The 23,812-nt window shown below is 36.3% G+C and overlaps 1 protein-coding gene across 2 annotated transcripts in view; it reads right to left on the reverse strand.

The window, feature by feature from the left end:
• The window catches only part of LOC145242736 (uncharacterized), a 45,854-nt gene extending 22,289 nt beyond the window's left edge, over positions 1–23,565 (reverse strand). For both annotated transcript variants that reach the window (XM_080105879.1, XM_080105878.1), the window contains exons 1-3: positions 23,428–23,565; positions 18,470–18,549; positions 17,936–18,014 (exon numbers count right to left, since the gene is read on the reverse strand). In XM_080105879.1, the coding sequence (XP_079962005.1) occupies positions 17,936–18,014; positions 18,470–18,533 (143 nt within the window). In that variant the 5' untranslated portion in view covers positions 18,534–18,549; positions 23,428–23,565. The remainder of the gene's footprint in view (positions 1–17,935; positions 18,015–18,469; positions 18,550–23,427) is intronic.
• Between the last annotated feature and the right edge of the window lie 247 nt (positions 23,566–23,812).

Raw genomic sequence — 23,812 nt, forward strand, 5'->3', positions numbered from 1 at the left:
ATATTCTTTTATTACTTTCTTTTCTTTTATTATATTTATTTTATTTTATTCAAGCTTACCTACATTTTTTCGTATCTACACTAAAAGTTTTCAAACCATCCTAACATTGAAATGAATCAAATCAAGTACAACTGTTATTATTACTATAAGTATTCCGAATATCACTACTACTACTACTACTACTACTACTACTACTACTATCTTCTATATACGATTATATCATTTTTATGACTAAGATTACCAAAACTCACATTACTTTTTTATTTTCTTATTTTCACATTTCCATATTTCTATATGTTTATATTTAATATTTTTTACAATTATCATATTCTTTATAATTTTAAACTTCTTAATTTTACATTTTGTAGTTAATACTATTACTGTTTCTCTTATTTTTTATTAGTCCTTATTCATATGACTATTAGCAAAATGGCAACTATAGGTGTGGATTAATAATATATTTTATTGTGTATATCGAGTTGTTGCATGTTCTTATGTTGTTGCATGTTTACGTGAGTAGATAATAGGTATTTGATTTGGAGTTGATATGAATACTTTCATACCAGTGTTTTCTATATATGCATATTTGATGCTGACGTTGTTTATTATTATTATTATTATTATTATTATTATTATTATTATTATTATTATTATTATTATGTTGATTAAATTTTAAGTTAATTTTTATGAATTTCTTTATAATTATTACTTCTATACATTAAAATATAAGTATATGTATTTTATATTCTCTAAAAACACAAGTAAATACGCAAAGCATTGAAAATAAAATTCTGAAGCCAGAAAATAAATCTGCACAGCTCAATCAGGTCATATGGCCATATCACATAATCTTCAGAATGTATTTTCTGTATACCTTTTTGTAATTGTCAATTAATTACAAATAAGAATGTTTAAAATTAAGGAATATTGATACTAATGAGGATTTTCGCTATTTTTAAATAATTAAGTGAAACATTATCATAACTAGTGTATCGATAAAAATTTTATTATGAATAAATTAAAAAATATATTTTGCTCTATTGATTATTGGACAGTCTTATATAAACCTCGTTAAATTCATTAAGTTTTCATCTATGCATTTATCCCGTAAGTATATATATATATATATATATATATATATATATATATATATATATATATATATATATATATATATATAGAGAGAGAGAGAGAGAGAGAGAGAGAGAGATAGATGGGGGAGAGAGAGTGCGTGTTCCAAAGCCTTGGGCACATTTCAAGTTCTCATATCTGCTTAACTATGAATGGTAGTAAGATGAAAGTGGTGACATTTTAAAGCTAAATGCATTAAGGTTTTTGTAATTTTGCTATTGATTTTTTCATTTCTTTTTAGATCCAGTAATTGCGTTCATTCAACCAGAAAAAGCGTTTTGTGTACTTGAATTTGTAAAGATTTAAACATGGACATTTGTTCAGGGTATATTGAGCAAAAAAATAACCCTGCAATTATTTTTTGTAAAAATTTGTGAAAGCTCTGTTCTATGTGCCTCCCATTCTAAGAAACTAGGATGAGCTGAAGGCACGAATAACCACGCAATTCTGGGACGCGTTTGGCAAAAACTGGATAATCAGCTTGATGTGTGTCGTGTTATCAATGATGCTCACATTGAACATCTTCGAACATTCCATGAAAACTTGAGATTATACGATTAGATTTTTTTTTTACAGTTTCACCCCAAACAAGGCAAATTGCCACTTTGGTGTAGGGGGCTAATATCAGGGGTAACAACTACTGGAGTACTATGTAGGGATTTGGGCAGCAAGATGTCGGTTCACGTCATACTTGAACTTCTGCACGTCAGTACTGTTGGGGAAGCAGGGACCTGTAATGGAATTCCAAAGTCTAGCGTTTCTGGGGAAGAAGCTATTGGAGTGGAAAGATCTTTTACATCTAGGGATCTCTACAGTATGGGGGTGGCATTAATCAACCTGTCGGGTTTGTCGTGGGGGCACAAGTGTATGCAGTTCGTCAGAGCATTCACCACTAAAATACTTGTAGAACAGGCAGAGGGATGCAACGTTTCGTCGATGGGACAGAGGCTGAAGCTTAGATGCCAGTTCAGGGCCTATCAGGTTTGCATGCGACTCTCTTTTGAACCTTGTCAAGGAGCGAGAGACTAGTAGCAGATGCACCAGCCCAAATGTGACAGCAATACTCCATACATGGGCGAATGGTGGCCTTATAGAGGTACAGGATACTTTCGGGTGTTAGTAGTTGTCTAGCACAGTAGAGAGAGCCCGCCTTTCTTGCAGCGGCCTTGGCAATGCCTTCAATGTAATTGTTCGAACTTATGTTTCCTGTGAACGTTAGGCCAAGGAGATTGAAAGATGTACTCTCAGATAAAGAGTCGTTGGCCATTGCTATAGGTGGTACTGAATGAAACTAGTTTAGTCTTGGCGGCATTGAATGTGACCATCCATTTTTGTCCCCATTCCACTACAGATTGGAGGTCTTCCTCTAGTGTTTTTGCCATTTCTTTAGATATGTGTTCATTTGTTTTCCTCTCATGCCTGTTATAGTGTGGTGTCATCAGCATATATACCCATCTCAGAGGCAGTTTTGTCGGAGAGGTCATTAATAAATATTAGGAACAATAGAGGTCGAAGGATAGACCCCTTAGGCACTCCCGCATTTATATCACACTGTTTAGATGTACGACTGTCGAGGACAACCTGGATTTTTCTCTTATCTAAGAAGGATTTAATTATGTTAAGTATTCTACCAGTGATACCGTATGATTTAATTTTCTTGAGGAGACCCTCATGCCATACCCTGTCAAAAGCCTTAGATATATCTAGCTACCGCTCTGCCCTCCCCCGCTTTGTCCAGTGAACGGTATATACGTTCAGAGATTACAGTGAGGATGTCTGCTGTCGAACGGGCTTGTCTAAATCCATATTGTTGGTCAGTCAGAAGTTTAGCATCTGTAAGGTGATGGACTAGAACATGGTTAATTAAGGTCTGAAATATTTTGGCAAAAAGTGGGAGGAGGCTAATGGGGCAATAATTTGATGGGTCAGTTCTTTCGCCAGAATTCTTGAATAATGGTACCACAGAAGCAGTTTTCCAGCAGGCAGGAAAGCAAGCTTCATTAAGGCATTTGTTGTAGAGTTTGTAGAGAACTGGAGCTACTTCGGCTGAGCACTTTTTAAATAGCACAGCTGTGATGAGATCGGGTCCACATGCTTTTGAAGTGTCAAGGTTTTTTATGATGTCATGCACCTGAGCAGGGGTGATTTTCAGATCGTCTAGTGTGGCGTCTGTCCGCATAGGAAAGTCAGGTAGGGGGTGGTTGGAAGGGTCCAGTGTGGAGTTGGAGGCAAACCGACTGGTAAGCATGTTAGCCTTGAGTCAAGTACGATAACCATTACAACAATTTGACATAACATTTACAAAGTTTTTTCACAAAATCTTATTCTTTACATAAAGAAGCTATCATGCTTCTCGATCGCGCATACACAGCCATGAAACAGCTGACAAACAAATAAAAATCCGACGACTCCCAAGTACCAATTTTGGAAATTTGACCCCTTTTTTCCGGATGAAAACGGATCAAAAGGTTTTCTTTTATGTCTGAATCCTCTATATACCAAAATTCAAGTCTATACATGAAAATTTGTTGAGTATATAGGTTGAGAATTGTGTCCTCACACACATTCTCACTTTTATAGGTATATAGATAATAGTAATTATAGATAATACAACGCCATATATTGGTATATATAGATTTATTTTTCGACATAATAAGGAAACAGCAATCGGGGGAGGCGTTATATGCTCTTTATACCTAGGTATTTTGAAACGTAATGCTTCTCATCAGAAGAGGGACTAGGAGGCTAAGTTGCAAATCATTTCAATGTAATATATGGTTAGAAGGATTATTGGAGGAATATTAATGTATCCAGTATATAGAGAAGTGATGGGGAGGAGCGGTGAGCGAGGCTTCTGATGGTGTTAAACTAATGTATCTATATAAAAGCCAAGTACGTCCAAGGATGGAATACTGTTGCCATATCTGGGCAGGAGCGGCCAAAAACAGCCTATCATGCCTTGACAGAGTACAAAATAGACTTCGTGGATTAGTGGGGGATGCCCTTTTCTCTACCCAGCAATCTCTCTCCCACAGAATAGACGTTGCGAGCCTATCCTTGTTTTATCGTTATTTTCATGGCAGGTGCTCGTCTGAACTCCAATCTCTGGTCCCCCCTCGCCAATCTTTCACGAAAAACCACCGTCTAGCTGAATCCACTGTGAAAAATTTCCCCCACTCTATATCTGTGCCTAAATCAAAACGCGGATTCCATGAACAAAGCTTCTTTCTTAGAACTGCACGCCTGTTGAACTCTGTTCCGTTTGCCTGCTTCCCACCGGACTACAACTTGGATGTCTTTAAGTCCAATGTTAATTTTTATTTTTTATTTTTATTTATTATTTTTTTTTATTTCGGACTATTAGTCTCATCTTTATTAGTTGTTGTTTTTGGATCTTTTTATTGGTTCACAACGTTTCGGCCAACTTCCTCTGGCCTTCGTCAGGTGGTAACATATAACATATAATGCTCATTAACATATAATGCTCATTAACATATAATGCTCATCTCAAAAAATGAATTCCAATTAAGGAATAATATATATATTTAAGTCCAATGTTAACAAATTCCAAATGAACCGCCCCCTTAATTAAACATTTCATCAAATCTCCACACTAACGTAATGTACTTGCAATAACCCTTATCCCTGAGTGGCTTCCGGGCCTTGATAAGTGGTGATCACTGTGTAAAAAAAAAAAAAGGTGGATTTCTGTTAGCTGAGGACTTGCGATAGATTAGGAGCTATAAGGTATAGAGGGGTTAATATATTATAGGGGCGTTATTTAATTAATATGTTTCAAACACACATACTCTTTCTAGATTTAAAACCCAATATTTAATACCTTGATTCATGCTTACAGTTTTGACGATAAGCTTAACATTCTACATTACAGTAATGAGACCAAGTCAAGTTTTTAAGATTCGCAGTTAGTTTTTATCATTCAATTTACACTAGCTTATATTTGTATTCATTCGTCTAATTTTCAATATTATGGTTTAATTAAATTTGTCATTATACAGGTTATTTTATTTTCACATTCAAACACTCATTATTATCTGCCGTTTTTTCGAATTACACTATTGTTTTTTTTTTTGTTTTTGTTTTTTAATTTACATTTTCACCCCAAACAAGGCACATTGCCACTTTGGTGTAGGGGGCTACTATCAGGGGCAGCAACTACTGAGGCAATATGTTGGGATTTGGGCAGCAAGATGTCGGTTCACGTTACACTTGAACTTCTGCATGTCAGTACAGTAAGGGAAGCAGGAACCTGGAATGGAATTCCAAAGTCTAGCGGTTCTGAGGAAGAAACTACTGGAGTAGAAAGCAGTGGCAGCTCGTGCCTGGAGCTGTGGAACTGCAGCACCCCCAAGTCATTTCTACTCATTATTATCGATACACGTTAAAAAGAATACCTTTATTTTTTTTTTCTTTCTATGTGATAATATATCATATTAATTATATATATATATATATATATATATATATATATATATATATATATATATATATATATATATAATTCTGAAGATTAATGTCGATAATTGTCCCCATACTCATATAAGCATAAAAGCAAAACTTTGCTTGGAGCTACGAAATTCACAGTTACACATTCTTAGTGAAGTTCGCTTCTGTGCATGCCCGATCTAGAACGGCCGCTATGAGCCAATTTGGAACTGTAGTTTTCGCTGTTCCAAACGCGGTGTTTGCGCGTTTTCGCTTATTTTTGTTTTAAGAGGCTTGTTTACAAATGTTTTCTTTTTATTATTATTAAAAAGTGTAATGTGTTCTTGTAAATAAAATCTCTACCTTAAAAAAAAAAAAATTCCCACACTTTTAAATGCGATTTAAGCAGACAAAAATATACAATATGACAAACTTTTTTTTTAATTAAAAGTGTTCGGGCTTTTAGCCTTAAAGTTACCAACGCGACTAATGTTAATTTATTTTTATTTCGGACTATTAGTCTCATCTTTATTAGTTGTTTTTTTTATCTTTTTATTGGTTTGTTTATTCACAACGTTTCGGCCAACTATTCCTCTGGCCTTCATCAGGTGGTAACCGCGACGGATAGGAACTTCGAATCTCCTAACTGCATTCTCAGCCATCACTGCCATCCGTAGTTGTTGTCGTCTCACCACATTTTGACCAATTAACCTCTGGCACGCTTTGGGTGGGATTGAAACCGCTATCTTCAGACAATGCTCATCTGGAACCGTAGAGATTCAACGTCTCTATCAACTGCGCCACGGGCCCCGAAGGCCGAAACGTTGTGAATAAACAAACCAATAAAAAGATAAAAAAAACAACTAATAAAGATGAGACTAATAGTCCGAAATAAAAATAAATTAATATATAATGCTCATCTCAAAAATGAATTCCAATTAAGCGACTAATGTTATTTATTTTATTTTTACTTGTATGGCTTATTTTATTTGTGTTTTTAAGTATTTTTAAATCTATTTATTTTGTAGTAGTTTAACTTTACAGAATAAAAAATATTTACATTTTTTTCTATAGAAAAGCGATCTAGACGGGCGATATCTGCCAATTTCGAGCTGTAGTTTTCGCAGTTCCAAACGCTCGTGAAACGCGGTGTTTGCGCGTTTTCGCTTATTTTTTTTTTTAGAGGCTTGTTTACAAATGTTTTCTTTTTATTATTATTATTATTATTATTAAAAAGTGTAACGTGTTCTTGTAAATAAAATCTCCACCTTAAAAAAAAATTCTCACACTTTAAAATGCGATTTAAGCAGACACAAATATACAATATGCCAAACTTTTTTTTTAATTAAAAGTGTTTGGGCTTTTAGCCTTGAAACTACCAACGCGACTAATGTTATTTTTTTTTTTACCAATATGGCTTATTTTGTTTGTGCTTTTAAGTAGTTTGAAATCTATTTATTTTGTAGTAGTTAAACTTTACAGAATAAAAAATATTTACAGTTTTTTCTATAGAAATAAGAGAAGAAAATTTTATTTTTAAAATACATTTTAGTTAGAAATGTTTTTACATTATATATATATGTATGTATATATATATATGTATATATATATACATAAATATGTATATATACATATATATACACACACATATATATGCACACACACATATATATATTCACATATATACACACACATATATATATACACACACATATATATACACACACATATATATACACACACACATATATATACACACATATACACACACACATATATATACATACACATATATATACACATATATATATATGTACACACACGATATATATACACATATATATATGCACACACACATATATATAAATATACACACACACATATATATACACACATATATATATACACACATTATATATATATATATATATATATATATATATATATATATATATATATATATATATATATATATATAAATAACAAAGCTTTAGCATTTATTTACCTCCCACGAGGACAAAGCAAGAAGTTTTACACTTTGAACAAAGTTTTTTTTAATTAAAATGTGTAATAACAAGACGAGTATGTAAAACCGTTTTTATAATAAGCCCAGTAAATAGCAAAGTTTATTTTTATTTTTATATAAAAAGTTGTAAAAAGATTTGTAAATAAAATTATGTATCTTTAATTTTTTTTGTTTGCTCATAGTACAAACACGTAAACATTTTTATTCTATATTTTATTTACAAAGTGTTGTTATAAACACACATTTTTAAATTTTAAATAAAACTGTTATCCAATAAAACCATTTTTAAATGGAAAACCCATAACTTTACCATTGTTTGCAGGCAAGTAAATTTCAAAGATTTTGTTATATGAAAAAACAAATTATTACAAAATTGTAAATAAAATGCATTTAAAAAATGTTTTTCGTTTGTTTGCCTGTGGAAAAAGCCCGTAAAATTTTATTTAATCTGTAAAGTTTAAAAGAAATATATTTGTATATTTTTTTACTCTGTAAAGTGTACACAATTTAAAATAGTGTTTTTTAATTAAAATGTTTTTGCGTATTACCCCCTTTTCGACGGCTTACAATGGCAAAGTTAAAAATATTTGTATTAAAAAAAAGCAATTTTAATGACAAGCTTATTTTGTTATACGCCTATTTTTAATTAACAGCAAGCTTTTTATAAATAAAACCGTTGTTAAATAGTAAAACTTTTTTCGTTAATATAAATCTGTGACCTAAAAGTTATAAAAGTATGATTCAACTCAGTTAGAACTTCCGGTTCAGTTGAATCGCAAGAGGATCACATAAACATTGTATTCCTTCTATCCTAATTGATATTCTACTAATAGACTACCTAGTACTTACTTTTCCCAATACAATTGATATAAAAAGAATTTAACTATAGTCTCCTTGCATCCCCAAGAAATAACTTCTGCGACGGTAAATGAACTTCAACAGATTGAGTTTTCACAGCTGTCTCTCCATGATAAAGTTGAAATTAAGAAAAGAAGCCGTTCAACGCCTGATATTCAAATATCTCAGCCAGGCATTAGCAACAACAAAGTGTATATTCGTAGCTTTAATGGTACCAACGGAAAAGTTGGCTTTGTGGCTGTGAACTAAAAAAGGCATTGTTCTGCTTTCCTTGTTTGTTGTTAGGGGGTGATGTAACATGGACAAAAGATAGTTTCAGAACTATTAGCAAAATGAAAGATAGAACTGAAAAGCATGAGAAGCACGTTGACAATGTAGTTTCCCTATCAATTTTGGGGGCCATAAATATTAAAGAAAAACTTAGTGAGGCCTGCAGACTTTCAATCAATCATCATAACATGAATGTTAAGAAGAACCGTGAATTTTTTCTGAAATAATAGATGGTATTTTCTTTTGTGGGAACTTTGAAACTTCCTTACGAGGACATGATGAAAAAGATGATTCAGTAAATCCAAGTGTATTTAGAGGATTTTTAAATTTTGCATCTTAATTAGATCCAGATTTAAAGAATCACTTAGAAACCAGTAATGTCTTCAAAGGTGTTTCTAAGACTATTCAGAATGACATACTTGACTGTCTTTTACAAATATACCGTGATGAAATAAGGGCAGAAATTAGCAAAGCTTCCCTTGTAGCTGTCATGGCTGATGATACAACAGATATGTCTGAACATACACAAATGATCATTGTTTTACGGTACATCTTGGATGAAAAAATACTTGAACGCATTTGGGGATTCTTTATTCCAGAAAACCAAACCGCTGACTGGATATCAAAATGTATTCTACAACAATTAGATATAATCCTTCAAGAGAATCGCCAAAAACTGGTAGCTCAGACATTTGATGATGCAAATGTCATGAAAGGCAAAAAGCTGATGCTCAGGCGAAAATAAAAGCAGTTTATAGTAATGCGCATTTCACTCACTGTTATGCGCATCAACTTAATTTAATAATAAGGAATGCAGCAAGCATTACACGAAATGCTAGAATATTTATCTCTAACATTTTGGCTATTCCGACTTTCTTTTCTAGATCACCACAGCGTCGGTCCATTTTTCAAGAAGCATATGGATGTAAGCATTCTACGTGTATCCGCCACAAGGTGGAACGTTAACATACATAAATAGAATTCCTGAAAATGTTCAAGCATAAAAAACTGTCACTGAAATTAAGTCAACATCATATGTAGATGAGACCGTTGCAGAAGCGACAGGAATTCGGAAATATTTGAACGATGAAAATTTCATATTTTGGTTTGAGCTATTTCATAAAATTATGTCTCATGTTGAAATTATTTATCGGGAAATTAGCATATATAAAGTCAATGAATACATAACAAATTTCAAAACTGCTATTTTAGAGATAAGAAACACCAACTACTGTGAAAATTCTTCACAAACACTCAAGGGCGAAGCTTAAGAACTGTGTGACTATATATCTGTTGATATAACGGACAGATATTCTTCAACTAAACATTTAATACTTGCTAAATTGTTTTACAAGAAAAGCTTTGCTAGTTTTAAGAAAAAAACTACATACAAAAGAGATATCCTTGACAACTGAAGCATATCCCATGATTGACAAAGAAAAATTTGAAACTGAGCTAGAAATATTTTATAGTAGGTCAGATATCCATGAATATTGCAAAGTAATTGATCTCCTGGAATTTATTTTGGAAAACAATTTAAACGATGTTCTTAGTGAAATCACAAAACTCATAAAAATTATCTTGACAATTCCCATGACTGCATAAGAGATAGAACGTTGTTTTTCAACTCTGAGAAGAATAAAAACATTTCTAAGGAACACCATGGGTTGCGAAAGACTAAATGAACTTGCAGTGCTTTCAATTGATAAAAAAAGTTCTTCAGCAGTCATTCAGAAGTTAAGGAGTAAATTATCAATCTTTTCACACACATTAAAACAAGAAGAATTGAATTTACATTCAAATGAATGTAATAAGTAAAATATTTAAAATATTTACATCTATTAAGAATTTCTTTAAGTTATTGTATTTTTGTACGTGTGCATGCGTATAAATTATATTTTTTATATTTGTTTTATTTTACACAATATTAAAACAATAGGTATTTTCTTTAAAACAGCACCCCCCCCACTAATCTTAGGCATGAGCCGCCACTGGTAGAAAGACCTTTTAAATCTAGGGATCTCCACTGTGTGGGGGAAGGATTTAGCTACCTGTCGGGTTTGTCGAGGGTGTCTACATCGTGGGGGCACAAGTGTCTGCAGTTCGTCAGAGCATTCACCATTAAAATACTTGTAGAACAGGCAGAGGGATGCAACGTTTCGTCGATGGGAGAGAGGCTTAAGCTTAGATGCCAGTTCAGGGCCTATCAGATTGGCGACTCTCTTTTGAACCTTGTCTAGGAGCGAGAGACTAGTAGCAGATGCACCAGCCCAAATGTGACAACAATACTCCATACATGGGCCAATATGGCCTTATAGAGGTACAGGATACTTTCAGGTGAAGTAATTTTCTAGCACGGTAGAGAGAGCCTACCTTTTTCGCAGCGACCCTGGCAATGTTTTCAATATAATTGTTCCAACTCATGTTTCCTGTGAATGTTAGGCCAAGCAGTTTGAAAGATGTACTCTCAGATAGGGAGTCACTGGCCATTGATATTGGTGGCAGAGAAGGTTTCTTTTAATTATTGAAGGAAACCAGTTTAGTCTTGGCAGCATTGAATGTGACCATCCATTTATGTCCCCATTCCACTACAGATTGGAGGTTATCCTCTAGTGTTTTGCCATTTCTTTAGATATGTGTTCATTTGTTTTCCTCTCATGCCTGTTATAGAGTGTAGTGTTATCAGCATATATACCAATCTCAGAGGCAGTTTTGTCGGAGAGGTCATTAATAAATATTAGGAACAATAGAGGTCGAAGGATAGACCCCTGAGGCACTCCCGCATTTATATCACACTGTTTAGATGTACGACTGTCGAGGACAACCTGGATTTTTATCTTATCTAAGAAGGATTTAATTATGTTAAGTATTCTACCAGTGATACCGTATGATCTAATTTTCCTGAGGAGACCCTTGTGCCATACCCTGTCAAAAGCCTTAGATATATCTGCCCTCCACGCTTTGTCCAGTGAATGGTATATACGTTCAGAGATTACAGTGAGGATGTCTGCTGTAGAACGGGCTTGTCTAAATCCATATTGTTGGTCAGTCAGAAGTTTAGCATCTGTAAGATGCTGGACTAGAGCATGGTTAATTATGGTCTCAAATATTTTGTCGAAAAGTGGGAGAAGGCTAATGGGGCGATAATTTGATGGGTCAGTTCTTTCGCCAGAATTTTTGAATAATGGTACCACAGAATCAGTTTTCCAACAGCCTGGAAAGCAAGCTTCATTAAGGCATTTGTTGTAGAGTTTGTAGAGAACTGGAGCTACTTCCGCTGAGCACTTTTTTAATAGCACAGCTGGGATGAGATCAGGTCCACATGCTTTTGAAGTGTCAAGTTTTTTATGATAGCGTGTACCTGAGCAGGGGTGATTTTTAGATCGTCTAGCATGGCGTCTGTCCGCAAAGGAAAATCAGGCAGGGGGTGGTTGGAAGGGTCAAGTGTGGAGTTCGAGGCAAACCGGCTAGCAAGCATATTAGCCTTGTCAGTTGTTGGTTAGCGGGGGAATTGTTGATTGCCCATTATTTACTACACTGTTGTAGATTTTCCAGAAGTCACGATTTCCTAATTTTTCTGCTTCAATGCGTTTTTTAGTGGTTTCAGTAAATTCTCTCTTAGCTGTCGCTATTTCTTTCTTAACGTTACTTCTAGCTTCTATATACTTCTGTTTGTTTGAATTGGACTTATGTCGGTTCAATCTGCGGTATGCATGCTGCCTTTGAGCAATGGCAGTTGCGCCAGTCGAAGTAAACCATTGGGGAGAGTGTGGCTTGCTATAAAATTTCCGCATTGGAACATGTTTTGAATCATTCAGTGGTCTCATTTGCGCACTGTTCAGCAGGAAGAGAAAAACTATTCTCCCGTGGGGCATCTCTGATAAGATCTCTGATGGCTTCCCAGTCAGCCTTTTTATAATATCTCGTTGTTTTGAGCACTGGCTCTTCAGTTTTGGCTTTAGAAGTTAGGGCGATTTCTACCATTATCACTGCATGGTCAGCGTTCCCCAGTGGGCTGTCAGCGTTTGTTGTACAATCCTCGGGAACTGTAGTCAGAAACAGATCTAGAAGTGATGCGTGTTATTCTTGCTGGTCAGGGAAACGGGTTGGAAACGTAACCATTTGTGATAGGGAGTGAGATATAGCAAAACTATGTGTTGTGCTGCCCGCTGCATCTGTGCGAGTAGAGAATCCAAGCCAGTTTTTGCGGTGAACATTAAAGTCACCAAATACATGTACTTGTGCGCTAGTGTCGAGGGAGAGTGCTGTGTCTATGCTGTCAGAGATTTTTTTTTATTAAGGTGCAGTCCTGGGTCGAGGGAGAGTGGTAGAGAAAATAAAAGTAGCTAATGTTGTCTTTTATTTTTAGTTTAAAGCACATAAAGGCTTGATCCTCCGTTTCTAGGTTTGTTTCTCTAGTCAGGGGGAGGGTGTCACGAATCTAGACTCCAAGTCCGTGCATATATCTGTCAGAGTTCTTACGGCAGAGTGGGAGATAGCCAGACATGTTAAAGTAGTTAGAGGGGATGGAGGAGTGTAGGTTAGTCTCGCTTAGTGCTAAGATATCCGGGGTATTTGTTAGGAGAAATGCTTCAACATCAGCTTAATTAGTTCTTAGCCCACGGATGTTAGTGAATGCAAGCCTCAAGGGAGGATGCAAGTTGGATTTGTTTGTCCCTAGGCCTGGTTTAAGCTTATTTTTTATTGTACTGTCATCATGTTTTTAAAGAATTTCAGTTAGGTGAGGGGAGGCTGAACAAGAGGTTATGCAGGGCATCAGACATGCAACACAAGTAGACCATTAGCTGACCTTTCTTCAACTAGGACTGTGGCCTCAGGAAAGCCCGTCGGGGATGAGTGCAGGGTCCCTTTCCATGCGCGACATAGCACTACAAACATCCCGATATTATACAACTGTTGATGGAGCAGCCGCTCTAAGCGCTACCAAAGAGTTAGGACTGCTGTACTACCAGTCGGGAACAGCAGCCAGGAACTGTCAATCCGGTACCCTCAGCCCATCAAAAGAAGATCACCCGAAGTGGCGCTTCATTTAATGTAAAACTCACATGAGTTTATATAAATCAATTTTCAAACTATCTGCGTCTTATTTCACTAATCAAATTTTTAAACATAATTATTTAATCAATAGATATGTTTAATGCTTGTCCTACTTTTATAAACTAATCTTTTTTTTATTCATAGGCATATATATTCAATGTGATAACGGTTTGTTTACATCTATTGTAATTTAAATTTCCAGTTCATCTAATATAGTTTTTATTGAAGCTAGATTTACCATGTTTCAATTTTTTATTAGTTATTTACACACTTCGTTTCGCCTCCTTAATATTACACATTCATACTAATAATATCACAAAAAAAGGTACAACATGGTCGCAGTGATAAAACTTGACTATGAGCCAGTACTATTTAAAAAAAAAAGAATGAACTAAAAAAAAAAAAAAGAGAGAACTTTGAAAAAGCCCGACAACAATTTAGTCTTCTTACCGGACTTTTGAGAACACGTGCGTCACTAAGTTTTTTTTCCCTCTTTTCCCTAATTATCTTCTTTGCATCCCTTGTATCGTTTATAAGAAAATGACCAATCATTCAATGGAACCACACATGTGCTGGGATACTGATTACTTAGTGGAGTCTTTTAAATTCTTTAAACAACAGTGTGAGTTATACTTCTCTGTCAGGAACATTGACGTAACCAAACAAGTGGACCACATTTAATTATTATCGGGGAAAGAAGGGCTAAGAATATTTAACTCATGGTCATTTGAAAATGAGGCTGACAAGCGCAACCCTGTAGTGATTTGGAACAAATTCCAAGAACAAATAGAGCCTTAAATCAACTTCAGAATTGCTTCTTTTTGCAGAAATACTCGCAGACCGATACAGAAAATATCGATGACTTTCTCGCGTGATGCAGGCTGCAGGCGCAAAAATGCAAGTTCCGGGGCGAAACTGAAACAGAAGAATGCATCATAGACTAGATAATTGTGGGGACTAGATTCCCAGAGCTGCAAAAGCAGCTACTATGCAAAAATTAAAAACTGGCGATGCCTGAAGCTTCAGTGGATCACATGAAAAAAATGGGCGAAATAAAGGGTGGATGTAAAAGCCAGATAAGCTCTATCAAACATAAAATTGAGAGCGCAGATGTCTGTGGAAGACGTGGATTCCATCATAAACCAGGAAATGTTCCTGCTCGCGGCAGTACGTGCTTAGCATGTGGTCATAAGAACCACTGGGCCAAACAGTGCCAGACCCAAAAAACTAAAAATACCAAGCTAACCAAGCAGAGAAATTTTGGACCGGAACGGGATACGTTTAAAAACCAGCAAAACTGTATACACATACAGCAAGATGAAAAGGCAGATGATGTTGAAAGAATGTTTTTATATACAGTAAATCAGAAAGGAGACAACACCTCCCAAACAGAAGCATTTGCCAACCTGGATATCGTCCTGCCAAACAGAAAAGTCATTCATGAGCTGAAGGTCAAAGTGGACACAGGCGCGGAAAGGAATACACTTTCCTTACGCACGTTCCGACAGATGTTTCCCAAACATGTGAACCAGAATAGGCATCCACGTTCAGGCACAACCAACAAAGAAAGTGCAATTCTTACAGCGTACAATGGCTCTGATATCTCTCAGCACGAATCCATCGATATAGAATGTGGGTACAAGGGTCTATGGAAAGCAATAAAATTTTATGTGGTCACATCAAATGAACCTACCATATTAGGATTACCTTTCATCCAAGATTTGAAATTGGCAATGCTACACTGTTCCATACAGAGAACAACATGTACCCCAGTTGATCCTCTGTCAAACACCATAAATTCTACGACAGATCTCATGGAAGCCTATCTGGATGAATTCCACCGGATTGGAAACTTTCCAGGAGAGTACCACATCGTACTTCCCTTTAACAACTTACCCATAGTCCATGCACCGAGGAAATATCCCATCAATATGAGAGACGAGATAAAGGCAGAACTAGACCTAATGTCCCATCCATATGAGGGACAAGATAAAGGCGGAACTAGACCCAATGGTGTCTCTGGGAATAATAAAACAAATTGATGAACCAACTAACTGGGTAAGCAGCATCGTTTATGTGCGGAAGAGCAACGGCAAACTGCGAATATGTTTACACCCTAAAGATTTAAACAAAAACATAATGCGATGCCATTACAAACCCCCAACCATGGAGGAGCTCTCACACAAACTGTCTGGTGCAAAATTCTTCTCAAAGCTGGACGCCAAAAACGGATACTGGTCAATCAAACTTGACAAAGAGTGACAGATACTCACGACATTTAACTTTCCTTTTGGAAGATATTGCTTCAAGAGAATGCCCTTTGGGTTGGTCATGTCTCAGGATGTTTTCCAGCAAAAAATGGATATGATCATAAAAAATGTCCTGGAGCATTAGTGTTAATTGATGACGTGATCATATATGGAAAAATCAAAGAGGATAATGACCGCAACCTGAAAAAGTTAATGGAGATTCAAAACTGCTGGCCTCACATTCAACAGCAGCAAATGTGCCATAAATCAGAAACAAGTCAGATTCTTTGGTGCTATCTTTGATACACCCAGATCCCCAAAATGTGAAGGAAATAAAATCACTCCCGAGCCCAACTAATCTTACCGATCTGCAGAAGGTACTAGGGATGATCACCTACATGGCACCTTTCATTCCAAGGATTTCAGACCTCACAGCTAGCCTCAGGGAGCTCTTAAAAAAAGATGCTGACTACCAATGGAACTATAGCCACCAGAAGTTACTGCAAATCCCAACTCGCTGAAACCCTCATGCCGCATGAGATTCCCGTACGACCGTGGCAAATCTTAGCCACCAACCTCTTCAATCTGAATGGAATCAACTATCTCCTTGTGGTGGATTATTAATCAAAGTACCCCTTCATCCGCAGTTTCAGGGAATTCTCCAGCAAGGAGGTCATTACTTGTCTCAAGCAAATATTTACTGAGCAGGGAGTCCCTGAAAGGCTCATAAGTGAATACGAGTACAAGACCAAGAGACGAGAAGATGGACTCTAGCGACTGTTAGACAAGCCTGCACTGAACCACGTTCCTACATTGTAGAGACGTCATCAGGAGAGATTCTTCGCAGAAACCGTAGACATCTCAAGAAAGTTACCCACACATCCAATATGACACAATCAGTTACACATAATACACCCTCGCGTCGTACCACACAATGTACCAGGCTCACATCCTGCAGAAACTCCCAATACGCATACAAGCATCTGCATGCCATCTGCCGAAACACATAGTCCTGCACATATCACGCAGTCCAGTACAAACAAACCATCTGTAACAATCACAAGATCGGGTCGGGTCATAAACCCCTCTCGAAAGATACGATCTGTAGATAAGTTCACTTGTAAAAACTCATCCAGCAACCTCTGGTTAAACAAACAATTATCCTGTGAAAGAGGGATGTCAACATATGGATTATCTTTCCTTGTTGTTTATAATTCGTGCTGTATGAGTTACTTCCCTTAGAAAATAAGGATGTCTTCCGTGAGCTAACACGCTTTGTTTCGCTTCCTTAATATTACACATTCATACTAATAATATTACAAAATGTTACAACAGATCTACCCTCCTAGGCTTTGCCTTCGCTCTTTGAGAAGGGGTTAGTTTATTGCTAATCGCCGGACGCGCCCTCACTGGGTAATGCCGATAGGGTTGCCTAGGCACTTTTTGCAGATCAGAGTACTTCTCCTCAGGGGCGCTGACTTCTCAATTCCACTTTTCGACCTTGGTATCACGGTTCTTGCAGTGGGAGAGAACTAAATAATCACTAGGTGCTTGTGAACAAAAGAGCAATAGAACAGACAGGAACTATGACACACACACACACACACACACACACACTCACACACATTTGGATTATATACGCATTAATTCTTTCATATACACGCATATTCCTATGTACATATATATATTCATAGACGCACATACATTAATGCACACTCATGCAACATTTATTTTACTACTAATACAAAATAGTAATAATGAATTCATAAGAGCTTTGAAAACTTCACGCCGAACTTACACCAGTTACATTAATAGAATCTTACGATTCCAGTAGATTTTGATGGCAATAAAAGTTCAACAACAAAGTTTGTCTTACTTACTGAGTTTTTCTACTTACTTGCAAACTGGATTGAGAACATGGTTACACGGCGGGGGAGCACATTCCGGGCTTGTTGAACCAGGGACACACGACTTGGCTGAAAACAAATCAATGTTATAGGTTTCGATTAATATTTCCTCTCCGTTTTAAATAGGTCCCTAAATAAAAAAAAATCATTTTTTTATAATTTTCTAAGTGGAACATTTCTAAAAATATCTTTAAGAAATATACTTTTCCTTGATTTTCGTTTATAAATTTTATTTCTATGCTTACATCGACAATTTAGCCTTGATCTTGTGCCACAATCGTTGTGTAGTTTTTTCGATATGTTTTGTAAAATTGATTGTAACCATTAAACGCGAATAAATACAGTCTATTAACACTTTATCTTCCAATCTTATAAATCTTTTTTTTCACCATTTGTTGGTGTTCCCTTTAAGAATTAAATCATTACATAATATGTTTAAGAAATATTACGAAAATACTGCCGATAACATAAGGCGATAGTTGAGATAATTAACGGATTCTGTAAGAAACATCATCCACACTTACGTAAACGGTTTATTGCCATCGTTACAGCAAAAAATGCGGAGAAAATGACGATTTTAAACATCATGGTTCTTGGAGGTTTGCTGCAAGTCCAAAAAAAAAAAAAAAAAAAAAAAAAAAACAGAAAAAAAAGAAGAATACATTAAAGCGACAATGTTCTTTTTTAAAAGAGATATGTTTTCTTAAGATGTGACAAGCGATTAAAATGATATTTTAAAGTTAAACGTGACAGACCAAAGCACAGACAAAAGCTAATAGAATTATTCTGGTATTGTTTCTTGTCCATCTTTCTCGGATCATTTGAAATATGTAGTTGGTCTAGAAGTTGATTTGAGTTCTATTATTGATTGGGAATACGAAATAACTTGTTTCGTTTACTCATGTTAAGACTCGCCTATTGTCTTTCAATCGTAGGCATGTCCCTTTTCTTCCCGAGATTCCTATGGATGGCTCTACTCTCGACTAGAAATCGACTCTAAAACTTCTTGATCTTTCTTTCTCATCAAATCTTCTGTTGAGACCATTGCTCTTTCCGATTCTCGTAAAATCGGTTATCTTTATCGCGCTAAATACTTTCTCACGCCCGAAGTTATTCTCTATCTCTACAAATCTACAATCAGACCATGTGTTATGTTGTTATATTTTTAAGAGAGAGACAGAGACATTTTAATAGTGATTTGTATTACACTTTGGATGAGGGGAGATATAGATATATAGATAGAAGAGAGATTGACATTTATACAGTTCTGACAGTTCTGGGAGTGCTTCTATAAACATTATATTTCTTTAACACATATATGTTTGAGATGATGCTTATCAATTCTTTTATCATAAAGAAGGAATAGTCATCACGTATCATAGCTGAGGGGGGAAATTCTTAAGATGATGAAGATACATTACTTATATGCGTTCATACACAAAGTTCTTATACAGATGAGTGGAACAAAAATTCATATAAATGATTCACAATACTTTTGTTTGTTGAATGACACAACACAAGACAGCTGTTACAAAATATGATGACGTCCTTTATTTCTTGACCGGTCAATGATTTCGCATCAAGGAGCTCAAAGTCTTATACGATTTCCTTCTTCTAAACCTTCGCTTCCAAAGATGGATGTCAGCTCTGTCTGTCCGACCCTCTCTCAACCCTGCCTCGACTCTGGCTATACTCTGACTAAAGCTCTTACTATATTGACAACTCATCTCTTCTATGACGTCATTGCATGGCAAATAACGTGCATATCGGTCCCGTGGCCTGACATGCCTCATGTGTCTAAACATGTACTGTTGCTCACATGTGAACAACAAGAGTTCTCTAACCTATTTTTTCGACTAACCTACTTTACAAATATGTTAAACGTTTTCATATTTCGTTTCAAATTCCTTTTTCAATAACAGAATTGAATCATCAAATTTCTTTTTCAATAACATTACTAAACAAGGAATTCCTTTTTTAACAAACATCTGCTTATTTATTTTAAACTCTCGATCGGAATTCTCCTGAATCTTAATTCCAAACCTAGCTTCCCAGGTTCGAATTCTCGGACTATCCTATCTGATTTTTACTTACTTACAACAACAGGCGACCTGTTCTCTAACACATGTATGGATTACTGTTGTCATATTTGAGCTGGTGAATCTATGTCCCATTTTAAAGTTCTTAATAAATTGCAGAAATGTATCTGTAATGTAATTGGCTCTACATTTTCATTTTCACTGCAACCTCTCTCTCTCACAGACGTGATGTTGTTAGTCTTACACGTTTCTACAAATACTCTGATGGCATGTGCTCCTCAGAATTGTATTTTATAATATGTATTCAATTATTATTATTATTTTAAATATTTTCACCCCAAAGAAGGCACATTGCCACTTTGATGTAGGGGGCTACTATTAGGGACATAGGGCTACAGGGGTACTAGGTGGGGAGTTGGGCAACAAGATGTTGGTTCACGTCACACTTGAACTTCTGCATGTCAGTGTAATTGGGGAAGCGGGAACCTGGAAGGGAATTCCAAAGTCTAGCTGTTCTGAGAAAGAAACTACTGAAGTACATCTAGGGATCTCTACTGTGAAGGGGTGGGATTTAGCTGCTTGTTGGGTTTGTCGGGGGTATTCACGTCGAGGGGACAAAAGTGCTTGCAGTTCGCCAGATCATTCACCGTTAAAGTACTTGTAGAAAAGGCAGAGAGATGCAACATTTCGTCGATGGGACAGGAGCTGAAGTTTAGATGACAGTTCAGGACCTATCAGATTGGCGACTCTCTTTTAAAGCTTGTTTAGGAGCGAGAGACTAGCGGTAGATGCACCAGCCCAAATATGACAACAATACTCCATACATAGACGAATGGTGGCCTTATGGAGGTACAGGATGCTTTCAGGCGTTAGTAGCTTTCTAGCACGGATGAGAGAACCTACCTTTTTTGCAGCGGTCCTGGCAATGCTCTTAATGTAATTGTTCCAACTCATTTTTCCTGTGAACGTTAGGCCGAGGAGTTTAAAAGATGTACTTTCAGATAAAGAGTCATTGGCCATTGCTATTGGTGGTAGAGAAGGTTTCTTGTAGTTATTGAAGGAAACAAGTTTAGTCTTGGCAGTATTGAATGTGACCATCCATTTTTGTCCCCATTCCACTACAGATTGGAGGTCATCCTTTAGTGTTTCTTTAGATATGTGTTCATTTGTTTTCTTTTTGTGTCTGTTATAGAGCGTGGTGTCATCAGCATATATATCTATCTATCTCACAGGCAATTTTTTCATGGAGGTCATTTATGAATATTAGGAATAATAGAGATCCAAGGATAGACCCCTGAGGCACTCCTGCATTTATATCATATTGTTTAGATGGATTTTTCTCTTATCTAAGAAGGATTTAATTATGTTAAGTATTCTACCAGTGATACCATATAATCTGATTTGAGAAGACCTTCATGCCATACCCTGTCAAAAGCCTTAGATATATCTAGAGCTACCGCTCTACCCTCCCACCTGCTTTGTCAAGTGAATGGTATATACGTTCAGAGATTACAGTTAGAATGTCTGCTGTGGAATGGGCCTGTCTAAATCCATATTGTTGGCCGGTCAGAAGTTTAGCATCTGTAAGGTGATGGGCTAGACCTTGGTTAATTATGGATTCAAATATTTTGGCAAAAAGTGGGAGGAGGCTAATGGGGTGGTAATTTACTGGGTCAGTTCTTTCGCCAGAATTCTTGAAAACTGGTACCACAGAAGCAGTTTTCCAGCAGGCAGGAAAGCAAGCTTCATTAAGGCATTTGTTGTAAAGGTTGGAGAGGATTGGAGCTACTTCAGCGGGGCACTTTTTAAATAGCGCAGCCGGGATGAGATCAGGTCCACATGCTTTTGAAGTGTCAAGATTTTTTATGATAGCATGCACCTGAGAAGGGGTGATTTTCAGATCGTCTAGTATGGCGTCTGTCTGCAAAGGAAAGTGCGGGAAAGGGTGGTTAGACGGGTCCAGTGTGGAGTTGGAGGCAAACCGACTGGAAAGCATGTTAGCCTTCTCGGTTGCTGAGCAAACAACTTCATGATTGTTGGATAGTGGGGGAATTTTGATTGTCTGTTATTTACAATATCATTATTTACTACACCATTATTTACTAAACCATTATTTACTAGATTTTTTACACCATTATTTACTACATTGTTGTAGATTTTCCAGAAGTTACCTGTTCCTAATTTCTGTACTTCGATGCGTTTTTTAGTGGTTTCAGTAAATTGTCGCTATTTCTTTCTTACAGTTAATTCTGGCTTCTATATACTTCCGTCTGTTTGAACTGGATTTATGTTGGTTAAATCTGCGGTGTGCGTGCTGCCTTTGCGCAATGGCAGCAGCACATGTGGAACTAAACCATTGGGGGAGAGTGTGGATTGCTATAAAATTTCCTCGTGGGAACATTGCTTCAATTGCTGCTTTGAATTATTCAGTGGTCTCATTTGCGCACTGTTCAGCAGGAAGTGAAAAGATATTTCGCAATAGGGCGTCTCTGGTGAGATCCCTGATTGTTTCCCAGTCAGCCCTTTTATAATATCTCGTTGTTTTGAGCAATGGCTCTTCCATTTTGGCTCTAGAGTTTAGGGCGATTTCAACTATTATCACTACATGATCAGCATTCCCAAGTAGGCAGTGGGTGTTCGTAACACAATCATCAGGAACTGTGGTCAGAAACAGATCTAAAATTGATGCGTGTTGTTCTTGCTGGTCAGGGGAACGGGTTGGGAACGTAGTAATCTGTGATAGGGAATGAGTTATAGAGAAGCTATGTGTTTTGGTACCAGCTGCGTTTGTGTAAGTAGAAAATCCAAGCCAGTTGTTGCGGTGGACATTGAAATCTCCAAATACATGTACTTGTGCGCTAGTGTCGAGGGAAAGTGCTGTATCTATGCTGTCAAAGACTTTGTTCATTAGGGTACAGTCTTGGGTCGAGGGGGAGCGGTAGAGAAAATAAACGTAACTAATATTATGTTGCATGTTAAGTCTAAAGCACATAAAGGCTTGATCGTCCGATTCTAGTTTAGTTTCTCTAGTCAAGGGGGGGTGTTTCGAATATAGACTCCAAGTCCGTGCATATGTCTGTCAGAGTCCTTACGGCAGAGTGGGAGATATCCGGGCATGTTAAAGTTGTTAGAGGGGATGGAGGAGTGTAGGTTAGTCTCACTTAGTGCTAGGATATCCGGGGTGTTTGGTAGGAGAAATGCTTCAACATCATTTAAATTAGTTCTAAGGTCACGGATGTTCGTAAATGCAAGCCTCAAGGGAGCAGGCAATTTGATTTTAAAATTTACAATTAGAAAAATAGTTTCTGGCTGGAAGTTGTCACTCTTTCTCTCGAACGAAAAGGAAAACATGATTATATTATAATTGCGACACTATTATAAAATTAAATTAAAATTATTTTAAAAAAGCAAACTAAATTAAAACAAATAAATCTTGTACTTACTTTAGAATCAGTTGGTTGATCCAATTGACATTCTTCACTGCCGGCACAGACAATTTTACCACGCTTTTTATAATCTCCAAACCCAGGAGGGATTGTGTTTAAGAGGAAAAATAAATAAATAAGAAAAATAGAAACGTATCATTTTTTTTTATTTAGCTCCACCCACCTTTTATTATATCAACCAATCAAAATGTCTGCATTACATTTACGTTTACTTTTCTCTTTCTTTTACAATTTTCTCTTTCTCTTCTGTTTCATTCCTAATTGCAGTTTACAAAACGCCCAGAATCAGTGTCACTAACAACGTAACACATAAAAATTAAAAAATAAAACAAAACAAAATTTTCACCGTTGATTAATGGGAAAATTTCATCAACCAAACTCG

Source organism: Euprymna scolopes, chromosome 21 (genome assembly GCF_053919585.1).
Source record: "Euprymna scolopes isolate OS-2025 chromosome 21, ASM5391958v1, whole genome shotgun sequence".
Classification (NCBI taxonomy): Eukaryota; Metazoa; Mollusca; class Cephalopoda; order Sepiida; family Sepiolidae; genus Euprymna; species Euprymna scolopes.